Below are 20,657 nucleotides of genomic sequence, written 5' to 3'. Positions count from 1 at the left end.
TAAAGTTGAAACTTTCAGGCTTAAAGAAATAATTTGTTTTTAGTTTTTGTGTTACAAATTGTAGTAAAGCTGTAGTTTAAAATATTAAAGCCAATTTTGTTATAGAAAGTGTGACTCTGAAGGTTTCCTGTAATTAAAATTAGGGAACAGCTTCCCTAACAGTCAGACATTCCAGATCTGCGGAATCAATCGTGATATAATTAAAATGCTGAAATTTGATATGTTGAGCTTGGAGACCATCCACAAAATGTACAAAAGCTTCCAAGGTATTTTATCTATTGTAACCAATTTGTTGTTTCAAAATTTTTAAGAAACCATGTATGATAATAAAAAGAAGAAAAAAACAACTCCATTAAATAAATTTTCTTAGGGGTGAATTGGGGGACATATACTTATTTACTATTTTTAGATGATGAAATCAAACCTTGTATGAAAGAGATTAGTGGTTCCTAAAAATAAAACTGAGATCTCTTAGTTCAGTTTATTTAAAACAATTTTAACTTGATTAACAATTCATTAATTATATAATTTTCATTAATTATAGAATTTGTGAAAACCATCCTTAGAATTAATAGATACACCAGAAAGTTATTTACGAATCATCTTTATCCAAAAAAAAAATAAAAAATTATAATAATCTTATTTTAAGACTAAACAGATTTAAGCAATATTTTATAACTTACATTAATCCCAACAATATTCTTAAAAATCAGAAATTTCACCAATTTCAAAATATCACTCAAAATTTTTTTTTCTACTCAGATCTTCAAATAAATTAAAAAGAAAATATTAAAAAAGTTAGTCATTTTTAAATTCTCAGTCTAGCACTGTCTTCGTTGTGCAAAATCTCAAGAGAATTCTTTACACGGATCTTTACATTTGATGGGTTGATAAAAAATTTTCTACTGACTTTCCACTTGCTGAGGAGATTTTGTAGTTTTGTATAAAAAATATCCAGCTAATTAAATACAGCTAGTTACTAAAAATCGCTTTCATTTTGTTGATCAGCAAAATAGATTAAAAGTATTTTAAGTATTATTTTCACTTTATATTAATCAAAAATAGTGACTGTTCTCTGAACTATAAAACAAGCACTTTTCACTGTGTTTTTTTTTTTATGCATATTAGATTTAATTTTTATTTAAGTAAACTTTACTTACTATATTATTATGTTCCTAAACTGCTTATGAAATATAAGTAAAATGTTTTCTATTCAGTAATAAAAATACATGTACACAGAATTGACAAGAGAAGTATAACTACAAATATATTTATTAGATAGACCTTAAAAATTTTCTTAAAATACAGGTAGAAAAACCGAAACTGTTTTTCTTATAAAATTTAAATAATTTTTGCTTTTGTATGCATAGGCAATAATAAACCTCAATATATATGCGTAAAAATGTGATAGTAATGATAAAAACAATGAGATAAATGAAAATACACAATATTTTAAAACTTTCTGTTGAGAAACAACCTAAGTAAAAAATCTATAGAAGTATAGGAAGAAAAAATCAAAAATACAAGATAGAATTTTTTTTCTTTAATATGAATAGTAACATAATTATAAAATTAAAATAATAATTAATTTTCAGAACCACGATCAGAGTCCTGATCCATGTTACCATCATCTTCCATATTTCTCGGGTCATCATCTTCTCGAAGGCGTTTTCTCCCACGATATTGTCTCCCAGGCGCTCTTGGAGGAGGCTGTTCAGCTTCACCATGAACTAAGCTGTTACGATAAAAAATGAGAGGTTGCCAATCTTCAGAACGTGTACCGGGCATACTGGCCTGGATATGACGATCTAAATAGTTTAAAACTACTTTTTTGTCTAGTTTCATCAGTTTATTAGTAAACTCTGTAAGGATCTCCAAAAATGCCAAATTAGGTGGAGGACCAAGTGGATCATTAGGATTTGAAATTGGTGTTACAGTGAATAAAATGCCTTCACGATGTAAAGCCGCAACAGCATCTCGATTCTTAACCTGCAAAATATATAGGTATAAATAAATGACCAAAGAAATTTCAAATAAAAAAAAAGTTATCCAATGTTCATATCAAACAAGTACTATTGAAATGTTACATTATGTAATTATTAATGTACTCTAGGGATCACAACCTAAGCCCCGACACCACCTGCACATAATGGAAAACAATATTTCTTTTTGAAAAATAAAAAAAGTTGGACATTTTGAATTGTACATTCGAGTCATCACACTTTTAAACAATATCAAAATATACAGATTTTGTTGTAAATCTGAGAGGTTTTACGATCGCATTTTCCGTGGTTATTACTACAGACTTCCACATAGTTTAAAAAATCTTAATATTTTTTATTCGTTATTATTCTGAAAAGAAAATTTCATAAAAGTTATTACTTTTTGTCAGGCTCTTTTGTCCATTTTATCCATTTAGCAGTCATTGTAGGATTTCCAAATTTTTTAAAATCTGGATATTTTTAATACAATGCAATTAAGACTCGTAAGTTACAAATCGTGCATTTTAATAAACACTTTTGGCATGCTTTATTTGCACCAACGTCATTGTGAATCCAAGCTATTTTTCTAGTGATTTTAAGTTATTTTCAGATTTTTTTTTAAATCATTCTTTCAGCAGTTATTGCTATGTTTTTCTATGTGATTTTTTTTTAAATCCAAATTTTTTAATAAGATATAACGACCCAGTTTTGAATAGTGTTGACATTCTTAAAATTTTTTATAATTCACAAGATATTAATGACCCAAAAATTACAAATATATTCATATCTAAGGGTTGAATCTTATTTTGAACTATACAGGGATGAGATTTTTCCGCTTTTTTTCACTTTCATCTATTGAATTTCTGCTTTGTTATCAAAAATTCAGATTTTCTAAAAATTTCACTTTTTTTTTTTATAAGTATTCCGCTTTTTCAGAAAATTCACCGATTTTCAAAGAGAAACAGAAAATTCAAACTACATGGCTACCAATCCTTTCTCATTTTTACTTATTTTAGCTTTTTTCTCCCCTTTTACACGCAACAGATAAGATTTTCCGAATTTTTTACCCGCCCTCCAGATAGATCCGATTTTCGTAGTTCAAATGGCGCTGCCTCTGTCAAGCCTTTTAGAGGTGCCAAGCCTGGAATCTGCGAATATCTCGATTCTTATTCACACGATTTTAATATCAAACATAGTTTTTCATATTTGCGTGTTGCGATTCTTATTCACACGATTTGAATATTGTACGTTGCGATTCTTATTTACAAGATTTAAAAATCCGATATTATGATTCATATTTACGCCTTTTTAAAAACCTATGTAGCGATTCGTATTCACGCAAGTTTAAAATTCATTGTCTTGATTTGCTCATGCGGTTTATAATATCAAACATTGATTTTCGTATTTATACATGATTTTAAAATAAGGCATTGGGATTCGCATTCACGCATTCTAAAAATTATGCATCATAATTCTTATTTATGCAATCTAAAAATTACGCATCATGATTCGTATTCACGCGATCTAAAAATTATGAATTGTGATTTGTATTTACGCGTTTTAAAAATTCTATATCCCAGTTTGTATTTTCTCATTTTCAAAATCTTATATCTAGTTTCATATTCATGTGATTTCGAAATCCATAATTGTTATTCATATTCACGCAATTTTAATATCAACTATCGCGATTCTTGTAAGAAGGTGACTGTTTTTCTAACGAGGATTATTAGTATATGTAAGTGTTACAACATCAGAGAAACTGGAAGGGAATATATTCAAAACTTACATTCTGTGCTTGCAAAGAAGAAAAAATAGGATTTGTCACAAGATGTGTGAAGATGGACTAACGACTAAATATAGCAAACATAAAAGATATAGCAAACAAAAGCAATCACTTAAAAAGGAATTACATTAATTTTTTTTTTTTTTTTTTTGGAAAAAGAGTTAATTAACTCATCTTCAAAATTTTATTTATAATCTCTGTTATTTATGCTATAAAATCCAAAATTCTTATCAAATAAAAAACAATTATCTAAATAGTTGCTGATTGTCGTGTAATTTTTCAAACTAAAAAGCAATTTTTGTATGTTAAGGAGTTACTATATATTTCTACTTCACTGCTATTGATATGTTTCAGAGGGCTCTAGTTAGATTAGACTATAATATGAACATAATGATTCGGTCCATTGTTAAAGTTTTTTTTTCCAATATAATTTAAAAAGTAATATTACCGATATATTTGATATAAATCACATAACAGTATTTATTAAAAGAAATTAAATATTAATGTATATTTTCAGTAGTTTTAATTTGCTAAACCAGGTGGTTTTTCAAGTAATAATTGTCTCTTATGTGAACTGAGGAAAAATATAATTTCCAGCTTTATTTTTTCAATTGTTAATTTTTATTTTCACTAAATGTTAAGTAGCAATGTAATCATTTATATAATAATAGATTAGTACACAATTGTATGTCAACACATTATTTATTACCTTAAACTATCTGGAATTTATTATTAAAGGGTTGTGCTTGCGTAAAATTTATTATGGTGGAAATTCAGCTTTTTTACCTTTTGGCTAATCTCATCCCTGCTATAATGTGCTTCAAATTTAATTTTTATTTTGAAAAGAATCAGTTAATCAACCTTCAGTCTTGAATGAGCATTAATTTTTAAAAGCATTTAATTTTAAGCAAATTTATTACTAAGTTGACTGATAAAAAGTTATTATTGACTGAAACACTTAGTTTAATATGAAAAGTGCTGTAAATGCAGTCAACGTAACTAAATACTTGGACATGTGGTCCTTCATTGAACAACCAGTCGTACAAGGGGCCCTTCACTCAAAAAGAGAATACACTCTTAATGTACTCACAGAAAATGGTAACTACTGATTCATTTTTAATTTTCCCAAAATTAAATTTTATTTAAGACATAACTCTCACAGCATGAATGACTTAATTGTTAATTCTTCTTTAAACTCTCGGCTTCTTACTTTTATTGCTTGTATATAATATAACAAACATAATTATGAATGTATTTTAACAAAGGAACAAAAACAAATCTCTTAAATTAGAGATAACATGATAGTACACTATACATAACTGATAATAAAAATATCACTACTAGGGGTGCACAACCTTATTGATTCAAGGGCCACTAGCACAGCAGGTTGACTAACGAAAGGCTACGCACATATTTAGTTATTTTTATAGAAACGTTTGCGTTCAACTAGTTTTTTTATCAAAAAAATTTGTAATTTGTAGAAAATTAAATACTCTTAATTATTAAAATTCAAAAATGAAAAAAACTCATATTTAAAAAAAAAATTATCAATATATATATGTATTTATTGGAAAAATATAAATTCTAACAAAAAAAAAAAAAACTCTAATGCTCATAGAATAAAAATGTAAAAATAATATTAATACTTATTTTAATTAAAGAAAATTACTAATTAAACAAAAGGTTTAAACAAGAACCAAAATTTAAAACAAAAGCATTATGGTACAAAAATAAGGTTCAATATTTATTTAGTATGAATTTTAAAAAGAAAACTTTTTAGTTTTTTCCACAAAAAAAAATCACATAGGCTACAGAAAACTAATAAAATTACAAGCAGCGAGCAGTTTAAAAATTTGCATTTTCCTCCAGCTTTTAAATTTTTCAGGTAGCAATAACATTGTATCAAAATATCGAGATTTTAAATACCATGTACAAAAGCATAGCACTCACTGTCGAAAAAACTACAGTAACGCAAAAAAAATAACTTATATTTGCGATTAAATATGCACAAATATATAGTATCAAAGAGTTATGAATTCAAATGGTGCTATTAGTAACACCTGTGTCGTAATAACACTCCGAAAACTCCTGTGTCGTAAAAATTGTCAAAGTCATGTAGTAAAACATCACAATTATTTGAAGAAGAAAAAAAGCAATTTACAAATTTTTCAAAAAGAAATCAGCATAAATAAAGTACATCAATAAGTAATTATTTAAGTAAGGGACTTGAAACTCGCATGTCGTAATAAACATCTGAATTTTTAAAATCGCTGGAGAATGCATTGCAAGAAATGCCGAAAAAATTATTGAAAAATAACAGGTATTTATGATGAAATTGACAAAAGCAAAGCACATTAAAAAAGTGAGTATTTAAACATATGATTTGAAACTCTTTTGTCGTAACAGTATCTTGTGTCATTCTAATTAATGCTATTACAAATATCCTTAAATAATTTGAAAAAAATAAATAAAAAGTGTATATAATAAAAACATATTACCTGATCTAAACCAAAGGATAATGCAAATCTCTTGGCTAATTCTCGGATAGCAATAAAACTTTCTTCTTGGCGATTTATTTGACCATTAGGTGCACAGTTTCTGAGATCCATGAACAAAGAAGTCAAAGACTTTGCCATAGTTTTTGCACAATTCACTTTGTTTATTTCTCTGGCTTTACCTAATGTAGCTTTAATAATATCACCATAATCATTGTAGAACTTAACATAATGTTTGAATATGTCAGCAGCTTGTTTCACACTTATAATATTGTAAACAATTAATTTACAGAACGATGCCAAGAAATTCCTTCTTTTATGAAGCTCTTCAATTTTTGTGTGTTCATCTTGATCATCATCTTCATCTTCAATAAAAACCTAAACGAAAGATAGAATTATGTTTATGTAGTACAGTACAGGACTTGTAAAAGATATTTGGGGCATATATATCTGTCAAACAGGAAAGTGGAGACGGGTTCCAAAAACTGTTATACTATTATTAATGCTGTTTTGGTTGTACAGTCGGACCTCAATAATTTGACACTTGCTTAATTCGTCACTACGGTTATTTCGACATTTTTTTTTCAAGTCCCGATTGATTTGCATTGGATTCAGTGTTAACAAACTCCGTTTAATGCGTCATGGGGAAATTATAAACTCTGGATAAAATGACACTTTAAAGAATGTTTTCACTGGGAAATTGCTTTTCTCCAGTCAACTTTTGCGGAAATTTCCACTGGGCTAATTTTGGCACTAGGCAACTGGTTCTTGGAATTCGGACACTGGAAGCGTTTTTCCCCTGCCCTTTTGTCTCACCCCTCCTTCCACCACCTACGAGGAGGGGGGGAAAGAGGTGGCAATAAACGAGCATCTTGGAATGCGTGCCTTTTCTTCTCTCTCCTGCAAAACTTAGTACGGCATAGCGGTGCGGTCTTGAGTCTCTCTAGTCTTTAGTTCAGTGCCATGGCGAGTAAACTTGGATACAAATCTTGGACATTGGATGAAAAGCTCCAAATGATAAGAGAATTTGGGCAATCTGGAATATCTAAGGCTGCTTTTGCAAAACGGAAAGGAGTCCCTCGCACAACATTCATTGCCATTTGGTCCTTAAAAGATAAAATTGAAAGTTGTCTGCGTGTTCAGGATGGCGAGAAAGAATGCGTATTTCGACCTTCGAAGACGTTGAAAATGCCCTTGTTAAATGGTTTAGAATGGCCCGAGTTTTAATTGAATTGTTTTAATGCAAATTCTTTAATGTTTTTTTTATTTTAAGAAATTTAAATATCGCTGCTGTATGTAATAATTGTTAATTTATGAGTATTTTCCTATTTTTTTGAAAAACAATGCAACTTTGGTTTATTCGTCAGTTTTTCAGAGGTACCGAGAGTGTTGAATTAACGTGGTTCGACTGTATTAGGTTTCTTATGCAGAAGTACTTGGAAACAGTACTAAATTTTTTAAGCATCTTTTAATTTACTTCAATATAAAAACATTTTTTTCTTTAACTTTTGGATACCTTAATTGAAGCTTTTTATATAAACAACATTACAATAATTTTTTTCTCAGACTTTTAGCAGCTAATTCAGTGCAATGAACGTCTACTTTGATGACATGGATCTTGGCTTAATTATTATGATAAAGGCTGGATGCTAGATTTGTTAAATGTTACGTTTTAATATTATTTTGCTTAAAATGATAAAACAAAAATCTCATTATAGTAAAAACATTAAACTTGTTTGTGGCACAAATAAGGGAGAGTCAAAAATGAAAAACAGTTTAAATCAATAAAAATAGTTCAGTATCAACAAAGAAATTACCACAAAGTTTAAAAAATAACATAAAGTGTTGTTGAAAATTAAGGGTGAAGATTTTTAAGAAGCAATGGATACGAAAAAGCTCCAAATTGATAAAACCATTACCAATTGCAGACTTTATTATACCCCTTTTCTTTTTTTCATACAATAAATAAGTGTAAAATACAATCTTTGGAAAATGAACTTTTATTTGTAATAGAAAATATTATATTGCAATGTGTAAACTTAACTTTTCATTGTAACTCTTTAGCTGAAGTGTGAAATTTATATGAAACTTGCATTGAAAATATGAGAATCCGATACTATGTCGAATTTTTCAACCAGTAAATTTCTTATAAGTTTCTCAATATTATTTATTAAATTTACATTATTGTGCATTACCCGGTGGCAGAATCGCAGCTACACGACAACACTGTCGCAGAACGTTACAGAGTTCTTGCAGAAAGATTTTTCTTTTGAAAAGTAAACAATTTTCTTTTTCTTTTCTACAGAAATTTAGACAAATTTAAATTTTGCTTTAGATAATCACTTTTTGACGAACTCAATTTAGGCCCGAAGTATCGCAAATAGATGTAATTTTCCGATTTAATTTTCAGCAGTTACTGATATTAATTTTCACATGGTTTTTAAATATCCCAATATATTTCAACAATATGGAAAATTCGAATCGTGTATTTGAGTTTTCCTTTTTCAAGGCAATGATTCTATCGAGCAGTTATTGCTTTTGATGTCTCCATAGTTTTTAAATTCGATATTTTTTATTACAACAACCTAACCTCGCATTTGAGAAATCCCTTTTTGAGGAGTCCAATTAACATGATTTCGTCGTCAATCGTTTTTTCGGCAACGGATTTACAAAATGCGAAGAAGGAAATAAATAGTGCGTTTACTCCCCAACGAAATACAAGAATAAAAAATTGTTACATGTTCAATCATAAAAAAATTATAATAGTTTTCTTTTGTAAACACAGCACTTTTGTTATTTTAAACTGGTAACATATATGTTTGCTATTATTAACACTAAAAATACCAACACTTTTCAATACAATAAAATGCAACATACAAAAACCAGTCTTTTGACTGGATACGGTATGTTTAGCATTAAAAGTATCTTGCAAAAAAATATTAGTGCTAGAAGTTTGTTAACCAATACACACTTATAACCAATTAAATTTTTCAAAAAAATACCTTTTTTTGGACAAATAAACTGAGTTGATTCTGCAAAGACTTATCAGGTTCATAAACCAAGGGAGTCAGACCAGAATTTTCAGCGAGTTGTTTACAAAACACTATAAGCAAATCACAGATGATAACAAATGCATGTTCTTCTAAAGTATCAGATTGATGGTTTAGCAGATCTCGCATCGTTTCAACAAAATCTTTCAGTCTATTTTGAAGACTGGCAACAGCAACTGGCAAAGGACTTGTGTCATCTAAAACAGCCAGATCCCACATAATACCCATTGAGCAACAAGACATAGCATACTTTACAACTTCTTCAGGTAAACCTTTCTCAAGAAGAGCACCTTTAACCCAAAAATCATAAATTTTATCCCAAATACTCCAGGGTCCAAGATTGTGACAGCTATAGAAGATAGACACTTTCTTCATAGCCGATGTTACGATGTAAATTTCATCTTCATCTACTTCAGCTCCAGCTTGCAAGAAATCATTTGAGGCTTGGTTATATTTATGTACCAAGGAATCAACTAAAGTCCCCCTAGCAACAGCACACCTAATAGAAGAAAAACAAACTTTAATAAAATATGGAAAAATACTCATTGTGAATTACAATTAGATAAAACAGAATACTTTAACTAGAAGTAAAAAAATTGCTATATCCTGGTGTTATTTCAGGTTTATTAACCATTGATAATATTCTCTACACTGTTTATCCAAATAGCATATTATTAACAATAACCAAAGAAGCTACAGTAAAAATAAAAATCTAAAAAAATTTATTTATTGCATAAAAAACTTTATTTTTCTTTATCCAACAACTTAAATATATTTATTTTAAAAAAAAATTACTGTTTCTTCATTGTATCTGTAATTTAAAACAACTAAACAGGATGCATGTTCAAACTACAACATATTCAAAGCAAGACAGGGATCACTATCTATAAGATCCAACCAGCTTAATTTGATGACACTTCTTTGGTTAAAAGAGAGTGAAAAAAATAATATGAAATATCATACATCATATAAATTATGTAAGAAAAGACCACAATTTGTCCTAACAAATAAAACTAATACTGTCATCAAAAAATTCGTTTCTAGATATAATTTTCAATCATGTTCGCATAAAAAAATCCCAAGTTTTGCAACTCAGGACAGAAGAGGAAATTAACAACTTAGAAACTTAATAAAAAAGTTTATAAAATTGTATGAAGTTTTTTCCAATCTTTCTTTATTTTCTTGAAGAAAATTAATTCTACACTAAACTTAATAATTACCTTGAATGAATTGCAAGTTCTTCGTTACATAAAAATTCATAAGTTTTAGCACAGGCTTCTAAGACGTCAGTGTCATTGTGACGTTCAACAATTTCATGAATTAACTTCAACAAACTGTCTAAATTCTTTTCTTGTCGACTTGTAGTATATATTTCTAATTCAAAGTATTGAGGTATGAGCATCAGATTTGCAATTTTTTCAGCATCAGCAAGAAATTTTGCTAACAACGATGGCAAAGTCATAATGAAATGCTCTGTCAACTTTATGCGATCATCTGAAACTTGTTTTAACTCTTTTACAGAAGGTTGTTTCCGATTTGGGCCCCTTCCAACAGGAGGTTCTCCTGTTGCAGCCTGTTTAACACAGCAAACCATAATTTCTATCAAAGATGTTTCTTGGCGATCATCAAGCGGTTCTTCTTGAGCTCCAGGTTCTTCTAAAAGCAAATCTGTCATACACTCCCAATCTTTCATCATCGGATTGCTTTCGATTAAACTATCAACTAAATATGCACCATGTTCATGAAGTTCACTTTCAATGAAAAACTGCACTAAATCTCTAATCAATGGAGTATTTATAGAACGTTTCTTTCCACGTTTAGTTCTTAGACCTTGGACAGCTTCTTCATCGGGTTGAAATAATCGTTCATTTAAAAATTCACCAGCTGCTTGGGCAACTGCTCTATGAGATGAATACACTAGTTCATACACATGCTCACAATCTTTATCAGTTAATATTTCTCTATGATATTTATGTATACTTATCACTAATTTCACAGCATGAACAGCTACATCATATTCCTTATCTAAGGTCATAGCCACAATACGATCTTTAAATTTGTTGGTAAATAATTCCATTTTGCTTGTTAATTCTTCAGCGCCATAAAGAGGAAGTAGAGCCTGCAAACACTTCAAACGCACATCACCCACTTTGTCATGAAGGGTCCAACCTATGTACTTTAAGTAACTGTCATCCAAGAAATGTTGATGGAATTTCTTCATCCATTGGCCAATCTCATACATGCAAATAGAACGAATTTCTGGCAATGTATCTCGATATCTATGCACGAACACACTTTTAAACATGTAAGTAAGCATGTTTTTTATTTCTTCCATGTTTTCTTCTAGCTCTTGACGTTTGCTTAACAGCATTTCAAGTCTTTCAGTGGCTCTCTTATCCCGATTCTTTTGACGCTCAGCTTCATACTGACGCTGTGTGTTATCAAGATTTATACTAAGATTTAAAGCAACATCAACTAAAGCAGTCATAAGTTTCATAGCAGCCAAGGTTGCCGTATGGCGAAACGCTCGAACTTGAGAATCTGACAGACCAGTAAGCAAAGATATAACATTATCCATTAAATACTGATCGTATATAATGCTGTATTGGCACTGACGTACCATTACTTGAACAAACTCACAAAAATTGGTGCGAAATTTCTTCCACTGAGGACCACTCATAATCAGTGGATAATCACCACTTTCTTCTTCGAATTCTTCAGTCATTTTCCTAATGATCTGAGCGTGTTCCATAGTAGCTTGCATTTGGGGAGTAATACGTCCTTTGCAACCAGCACATTGAATAAAAAATTGCATCAAATCAAGTAGAGCAATATCACGATCTTGTTTATAAGCTTCAATCCAATCATCAACAACACACTGCAGTGCACTACGGCCTTGTTTAACGACTTCGAACAAGCTATTAGGATCGTCTGTTGGGGAATCTTGAATAGCCCTCCGGCCAGCCCCTCTACCACGACCTCGACCGCCTCCTCTACCTCTTCCAGCAACTCGTCTTCTTTTATTTCTGATACCTCTGAAGCCAGTCTCTTCAAAATCTATAGCATCATGTTCGTGAAGATCAGCAGGAAATATATCATCCGCGTCTACTTCAATATTTTGCTGATCACAGTCATCTTCACTTAACCTACCCCTTTTTCGAGCCATATTCTTGATTTTTTTAAGTCACTTAAATCGAAGAATATTCCTTTTAAAAATATTTTAGTCAAACTATCAAAAGTTCCACAACCCCGCCATTTTAACGTAAACACAAACAGTGGACATAAAAAAAACAGGAAGATTTTCTGTTAAAAACCTCAAAACACCACTTAAAAAAGGGAGAACAAACCGTTGTCACAGTTGATGTCCAAAATAAACAACTTCAAAGTAAAATCTCAAACTAGCAATAAATGTTTTCAACTTTTAAAACTTTCTAACCTATATCCTTTTTACGATCGCTCAACTGTAAAAACCCGTGCAGAATTCAAACGAAAGCAGTTGCCAAATCTCAGTTTCTTAGAAGTCATAATTAATTAATAATTATCGATGCAACTCACGAATTTTTACAAATATTTTTATTTTCCTCAAATTTTGAAAAGAAGTTTATTTTAACTTATAAATGAACCAAAATCTTTGAATTCCATTTTTTTTTTAAAAAGTTAAATATACTTTTAAATGATTGGCATCAAAACAAAACAAATATTGGCGCGTAATTTTTGTGTTGATAAAGATATGTTTAAGAATTAGTTTTGCTTATACAATATTATAAATAAATTTCAAATTATCAAATAAATGAGATGGGAGCATTGTAAGAAGTTTTAGCTTAGTAGCTATGTTAAAGTACGCAGAGATACACCTTATGAGTTGTAATCCATCTAATATTATCATTTTACTCAAGTAATTTTTGATTATTTACTAATTAATTTTTCAAAATGAATCACTTGATTGAAGCTGATATATTAGCTACTTGCAACGCTTTAGGGACAGAAGTAACAGGTGTATATGAAAAGGGTGTCGAGTGTTTAGAATGTCTAAGAGACTTGCTTAGATACCTGAGGAAAGACGATGATAATCATTCAGTACTTCGTTTTCTTGGATCAATTCGTTTAGTGCAAACTGATCTTTTACCTTTATTAAAGCGGTATGAACAAGATGACGAAATTTTTGATTTTGTTCTCCGTCTGTTAGTGGCTCTCTCTAGTCCAGCAATTCTGCTCTTTAAAGAAGAAATTCCAGAAGATAAACTCTCTCACAATGTATATTTACAGCTAGTATCCTACTTACAAACATATAAAGATGCTTTTACAGATGCTGATGCGTGGAATGCACTATCCAAACGACTTCAAAATCTGCTGGAAACCAGATCTGTGGAACGAAGTGAAGCTGAAAGTTTAACCATAGAGAGGATTTTAATACTAATACGTAATATATTGCACATACCAACTGACGATAGAAATCTCACAAAAACTGATAGCGATCTCAGTTCTCATGATAAGGTGTTACTGAGTCTTCGAAAATCCAAAATTGATGTTTCCATCTTGTATTTGTGTGCAAATGAAGAAGAAAAACAGTTTTCTTTGCATGTATTAGAAATTGTCTCATTGATGCTTCGTGAACATTCTGCTGAAACTCTTGCGCTCTCTAATGAGCAGCGCTCAGCTGCGGAGAAAGAAAAAGATGTACATTCATTAGTGTCTGCTTTACAACGTGAACAGTCTATGAAAGTGAAAAACACTCAATCTATGATTACATCTAGATTTAATGGTGTTTACAGTGTCAAAAATATGAAATCCCTTAGTGATAAGGATTATATTTCTCATAAATTAATTACTAACATGGAAGATGTGAAATTTGACTCGAATAAAAATGCGAAGCGCAAACCTAAAAATAGACTTCCTCCTAAAGATGTTGATCAAACAAGACAATCTACATTAACTGTTAGATTATTTCTTAAAAACTTTTGTAAAGAATTCCTTAAGACCTATAACAAATTAATGGCCCTTGTTAAGAAAGAGTTAATCCGAAAAAGTTCTGGGGATCATGATGACTCTTACTACCTATGGGCTATCGAATATTTTATGAAATTTAATCGTCATTATAAATTTCAGCCTGATTTTGTTAGTGAGACAATATCTGTACAAATATTTCATCACATTCAAACTCAAATAACTGATTATCTTGAAATGATGATGGCAGATAAAAAGAAAGCTAAAGTTTGGTCCAAGCGAATGCAATTGGGCGTTAGTGCTTACAAGGAGCTGTTGCAAACATTAAGAGCTATGACACAGTCTTCTGACTCTAATATAAAGAGAAATGCAGATATTGTAATTAGCAATATTTTTTACGTAATCGAATATCGAGAGATGCTGTTATCCCTTTTGACTCATTATGATGAAGTTAAATTTCCTCTAAGTTATTTAGCAGAATTAGTTGAAAGTGCTTATTTGTTTTTGAAGATGTTGGAAGACCACTCTAAGCGAAATACAGAAATAATTATTCAGAAGAAAAAACGTAAAATTCGGAGGCGGAAAAAAAAGTCACAGCCTTTAGACCAAACTAATACCCCAGAAACAATAGAAGAAAAATGGGTTGATATTTCTAGTGAATTATCAGCCGCTGTACAAGATCGGCGAAGTATTCCAAAAGACATTTCTCCTTTCGATGGCGCCTCTCAAGTTGAATTTGAAGAACAGAAAATTGAAGCAGTGTATAAAATAAGAAATGCCTTATTTGCTAAAGAAGCAAATAAAGCTGTTGGTTTATTGCGTGCTGCCCGAGACCTATGGCCGGAAGGGGATTCTTTTGGCTCTCCTGACATTGAGTCTGAAGATGAGTTTTGTGTGTTAAGAGAAATATTTTTATCAGACTTGACTGATCCTGGACATGCTATCAAACCTGCTACTGAAGATCCTGATTTAGCTGAATATGAATCAGATGAAGAAGAAGAATCTCTACCTGCAGTCACTGAACAAAAATTGGATATTAATGAAATATACAATAAATATGCAACACACAAAGTAGTTATTCCATGTTGCTTACTGTTGAATAATTATCAAGGTAACTCGCGTCAAACAAATTCATGTTTAATAAAGTTTTTGCATAGGATAGCTTGGAGCTGCAAAATGCATGCATTATTTTTCCAAGCTACTGTCTTTTTAACATTCCAAAAAATTTTTCAAGATCCTGATAGTTCCCGTGATCCATTAATAAAGGAATTTTTCAGATTTGGAAAATACATCATGAGAAAATTTTTTGAAACTGCTGAAAAGAATAAAAAGGCATTTGTTGAAATTCTGTTTTGGAAAGGCTCAAGAGAAGCATATGAGTTGGAAGAAGGGTATGGTGAAGCTGAGAATCGTTCTAATAAGATAGCTTGGACAGAAGATGAAGAAGAACTCAAGTATTTGTTTGAAGAAAACCAAAATATTTACATTGAAGGTCAAGATGTTGCTGATTTAATCTTAGTTAATCTTCATAAGAAGAGAACAAAGCTTCAAATAATTTCTGCTCTCAAAAGGTTGGGTCTGATTCAAAATGTTAAAGATCTGAAACCTCAACTGAGAAAGGAGTGGCAAGAAGCTGAGATAATTGATCTCCAGAATTTATATGAAGATCATAAACTTTCTGATGATGTTATGACAAATATTTTGAATCGTTTATCTATAAAACGATCTAGGAAGGCAGTGGTTGAAAAGCTGCTTGAATTGAATATAATTCAAGACCGTAAAGAAGTTCTGAAAAAGAAATCTAAGAAAAAGAACAACAACTCCAATAGCTCCGGCTCTGATTCTGATGTTGAGCCTGAAGAAGAAGAAGAGGATTTTTGGTCAAAATCTAATAAAAATAAATCTCAGGCATCTTCAGATGATGATGCTGAAGAAGACTTTTTCAGAAGTTTAAAAGCTGATAAAGAAAATACTACTGGAATTGCAAACATTGAAGAAAATGAAAATCTTGATTCAGCACAGAAAAAATTTGCAAATTCTGATAACGAAAGTAATAAAATATGGGATGAAAGTGAGATTTTTGAATTAAACAAATTCTTTAATGAAAATAAGGATAGTGAAGATATTCTTAGTATTCTCTGTAGATTGCTTACAGTAAAAAGAAAGAAAAAGGAAATTGTTGAGAAGCTTTTAGAATTGAATTTAATAAATGATAAAGAAATGTTGAAAAAGAGTAACAAAACAAAAAAGAAAGATAAAAAAGTAATACAGAGTGATGATGAATCAGTAAATTCTGAAACCATAACTCATAAAAAGTCAAAAAAATTTAGACAAATTTTATCAGATGACTCTGAAGATGAATCAACCAAAAGCAGTGATAAAAATAAACAAAAGCAAGTGAAAAAGCGCCCTCCAAAGGTGTGGGATGAAAGTGAAATTATTGAACTGCACAAGCTATTTGAAGAATGTAAAAATGACAATGATTCAGTTGGAAATATTTTTGAAAAACAAACTATGAAGCGCCCAAAACCTTTAATTATTGAAAAATTGTTGGAATTAGGATTAATAAAAGATAGAAAAGAAATAAGAAAGAAAAAAGAAAGCAAAGCTAGTCAGAAACTAGAAAGTACTTCTGAATTAAATACTAAACAGAACAAAAAGCAATTGTCTAAAGTATGGGAAGAAAATGAAGTAATAGAGCTGCATGAATTATTTCAAAAGAATAAAGACAGTAAAGATATAGTTGGTAATATAATGAAACAGCAAACTATTAAACGACCTAAGACAATTATTATAGAAAAAATGTTGGAATTGGGATTAATAAAAGATAGAAAAGAGGTCAGAAAAAAAAGAGAAACTAAAAGCAGTAAGGGGAAAAAGAATAAAGAATCTGAATCTTCATCTGATAACGACGATGTTCCTTTAACAGTACTTGCGAATACTTCCAAAGCTAGCCAGAAGCCAGAAAGTTCTACTGAATCAAGCTCAAATCAGAATAAAAAGCAAAGTTCTAAAGTGTGGGAAAAAAATGAAGTTATAGAGCTGCGTGAATTATTTCAAAAGAATAAAGGCCGTAAAGATATAGTTGGCAATATAATGAGAAATCAAACTGTTAAACGACCTAAGCCAATTATTATTGAAAAAATGTTAGATTTGGGATTAATAAAAGATAGAAAAGAGGTCAGAATAAGAAGAGAAAGTGAGGAGGCAAAGAATAAAGAATCTGATTCTTCTTCGTCTGATGATGATGATAATGTTCCGTTAACATTGATCACTAATACCCCAATAAACATTCCAAAAGTGTGGCAGGAAGAAGAGATAATTGAACTGCAGCTGTTGTTTGAGGAAAACAAAACTCAATCAGACTTACTGGACAAAGTAATTTCAAAAATGAAAATACACAGGACTGAAAAAGATGTTGCTGAAAAGTTATCGGAACTAGGTTTAATTTCAAGTAAGAAAAACCTAGAAAAAACTGAATCCGGAGGCAAAGATGTTGAGAATTTGATTTCAACAAAAATGCACAAGAAGAAGAGAAAAATTATTGAAGATTCCTCTGATGAGGACGACTTAACATTAGACAGTTTGTCTACAAAGAGTGCTTCAGTTTCACTATCTGATATGAACACTGAAAATTTAGATCCAAATAGCTTAGATGATGTTGTTGGTGTCCATAAAAGGAAAAGGTTACGCATCAATCTCAGTGACGATTCTGATGATGATATTAGTGCTCCTCGTGTGTTGGTGAATGAACATGAAATAACTGATACAAGTGTCATGAAATTGAATTCTCCTATTAAACAGACAGCACCCTTTTCTTCTAAAAAAAGAATACGTGTTTTACAAGAAAGTGATGAATCTGACTGATATAAAGATGAAAGTGTTTTAGTCATTTCAAAGAAGCACCTTATTTCAGCAAAAGAATTCGTGTTTTACAAGAAAGTGATGAATCTGACTGATATAAAGATGAAAGTGTTTTAGTCATTTCAAAGAAGCACCTCATTTCTTGGAGAATGAGTACCGAATAACTGATTTTTAGTACATTGAATTGTACTTTTCTTTTTAACAGATAGCATATATTTCTTATAAAAAAATCTTAGTTTTATGTAGAAACAAGTTTCTTCCATAATGGAAAAAATTGGCCTGGAAGAAATAAATTTCTTCCACCCCGATTGGTGGAAAAAATAAAAGTAACTCAAAGAAAAAAGTATTGAATTAAAATTTTATAATTGCTATCTAGTAAAAATAGTAGTACTATTACTCAGTCATGAATAAATTAAAATAAGTGAAAATAATAAATTTAAAAACAATTTAAAAGCAAAATTAATTTTGTGAATTTCTTAAAAAATTAAAACCACTGTAGTTTCAATGTTTTAAATAAAGAAATACAATACAACTTAATTTTATTACAATATAAAAAACTTCTAAAAATCTTAATCAAATTATATATTATTGTAAATATATAATTTTATTATGATATTTAACAATCATACATTGTATTCATAATTACAAACAAATACTAAATTTCATTATCTAGTTTTTACAAAGGCAATTAGCATGCCAAAAATATTTATCAAAAATTTTTTTTATATTAATTGTTTATTAACTATTAAATTTTTATTCACAAATTACAGAATTTTCACTTTCAAATCAATGATAAGTTTTTGAAAATTAAACAAATTTGATTCAGTTTAAAAGCATTTTAAATTGAACTAAAATTGTATTTTAACTTACATGTTTCTTTTAAAAAATGAAACTTATAATTTTTTTAATATAAATGCTATATTTAAGGGGGTTTTTTCCCCCACATTTTTGGTATTTTACTTAATATTTACTTATGTTATGAATTTAGGAAGAAAAACTAGTTCTTATTTTAATATTAAAGAAATCAAAAAATTAAAATTATTTAAAAAAAAAAATTAAGTCAAAATTATTATATTAAAATACAATGGCCTAAAATTTTCAAGAAAAAATTTTAGCAAAGTAATGAATTTTGAATTAATATTTTACCAAATGTTATTTTTTTAGATAACTCCATCTTTAAACCGAATATTCAGTAAATTTAATATAAGTAGTACGCCTGATTCATCTATAAGAGCATATATTTTTATAAATATAAAGTTAACATAAATTATTTTTGAAAATAAGGATAATATAAATTCAAAATAAATAACATGAAAACAGTTATCTTTTTAAAAAAATTTATGTGAAAAAATATTTGCTTTTTTGTACTATATTTATTTTATTTGTTTTAAATTTGAACTATTCATTTATTAGTTATTGTTAAACAATTGTATTGGTCAATTTTAATTTCTTCTATTTTGTCTATTTCTTCTGGTTTTTTTCCAATTTTGTTTTTTGTTGGAAAAAACTGGTTTCTTCCTGAAAAATTGCCAACCCTGATTTTATGAAAAATATTTAAGTATGTTTCGGTATCAGTATCTATTCATGCCTACTACTTTTACCAAGCCACCAATGGGTTTTTAACCTTGCAAAATTTTATTTTTAAAAAAAATGTGTTATGGTTTGTGGGAGGGAGGCTAGCTATGAGTTAAACTTTTGTAGTTTGTAGTCTTCTGTGATTTTTTTTTATTTTTTAAGTTAATTGCTGGCCATTGCTCGGAAGTCGCCAAATAATGGTGGTCATTTTGTTATAGACATTGGTACACGGAAATCTTCTCATGTGTTTGTGTGTCATATTTTCTGTGTTTTAAGAAAATAACTTATTTTTTGTCTCCAAATTTAATAAAAGCATATGTTTTTAATATTATTTTTATTAATATTTAATGTAACAATCTTTGCAATTGTGTTCTTAACATGAAAAGATTTGTTTCTTTTATATTTGCTTTTATGTATATTCAGTTTTGTAAGATTTTGCCTCTCTCTCTATATGGATAATTTATGAGATTATCTAGGTTTTTAGTCTTAAAAAAATATTATTTAAAGTTGTAAAATCTTATTCAATGTAAAGTTATAAAAAGAAAGCAATACCAAATATGATGGATTTATATTTTTACTTTATCTAAAACCTAAAATAATCCCCCAAAAGATCCCTTTTAAGTCCAATATTGCAATGGGACTCAAAAACTGAGTTTGTACTGTTTGTTCTCTGTAAGACCTTGCTGCAACTCTGCATTATTGTCAATTACAATAAAATTAAATATCTCTTCATTATGATGTTTCTATTTCATATTATAATTTTAAATTTTTTGTAGTATATCTAAGGTAGAATGTTTCTAGATCTATGTACGCCATAGGTTGTGCTGGTATCAAGTGAAAGTTCCAGAAATAATTGGAAACAGCTCTAAGGTTTAGTTAGATCTACTAAAAATGCCACCTTTTAAAAAAAAATTAATTTATCATTACATTGCCTCAAATCTGTCAGTTATAGTGTGTTTTAAAA

General features: G+C 29.5%; 2 protein-coding genes across 2 annotated transcripts; one reads left to right on the top strand and one right to left on the bottom strand.

The window, feature by feature from the left end:
• Positions 1-1,254: 1,254 nt before the first annotated feature.
• Positions 1,255-12,772, bottom strand: SA1 (stromal antigen). The gene is made up of 4 exons (XM_043046554.3): positions 10,531-12,772; positions 9,263-9,809; positions 6,264-6,638; positions 1,255-1,989 (listed from the first exon to the last, which is right to left on the bottom strand). Exons 1-4 carry the CDS (start codon positions 12,474-12,476, stop codon positions 1,585-1,587), a joined length of 3,273 nt encoding a protein of 1,090 aa, XP_042902488.2. The 5' UTR covers positions 12,477-12,772; the 3' UTR covers positions 1,255-1,584.
• A 135-nt stretch (positions 12,773-12,907) lies between these two features.
• LOC107438930 (protein timeless homolog) lies at positions 12,908-20,425 on the top strand. The gene has a single exon (XM_021147378.4). It carries the CDS (start codon positions 13,241-13,243, stop codon positions 18,119-18,121), a length of 4,881 nt encoding a protein of 1,626 aa, XP_021003037.3. The 5' UTR covers positions 12,908-13,240; the 3' UTR covers positions 18,122-20,425.
• The last annotated feature ends 232 nt before the right edge of the window (positions 20,426-20,657 follow it).

Source organism: Parasteatoda tepidariorum, chromosome 5 (genome assembly GCF_982258835.1).
Source record: "Parasteatoda tepidariorum strain Cologne lab strain chromosome 5, Ptep-v5.0, whole genome shotgun sequence".
NCBI classification, from domain to species: domain Eukaryota; kingdom Metazoa; phylum Arthropoda; class Arachnida; order Araneae; family Theridiidae; genus Parasteatoda; species Parasteatoda tepidariorum.
This window is presented reverse-complemented; position numbering and strand designations above follow the sequence as displayed.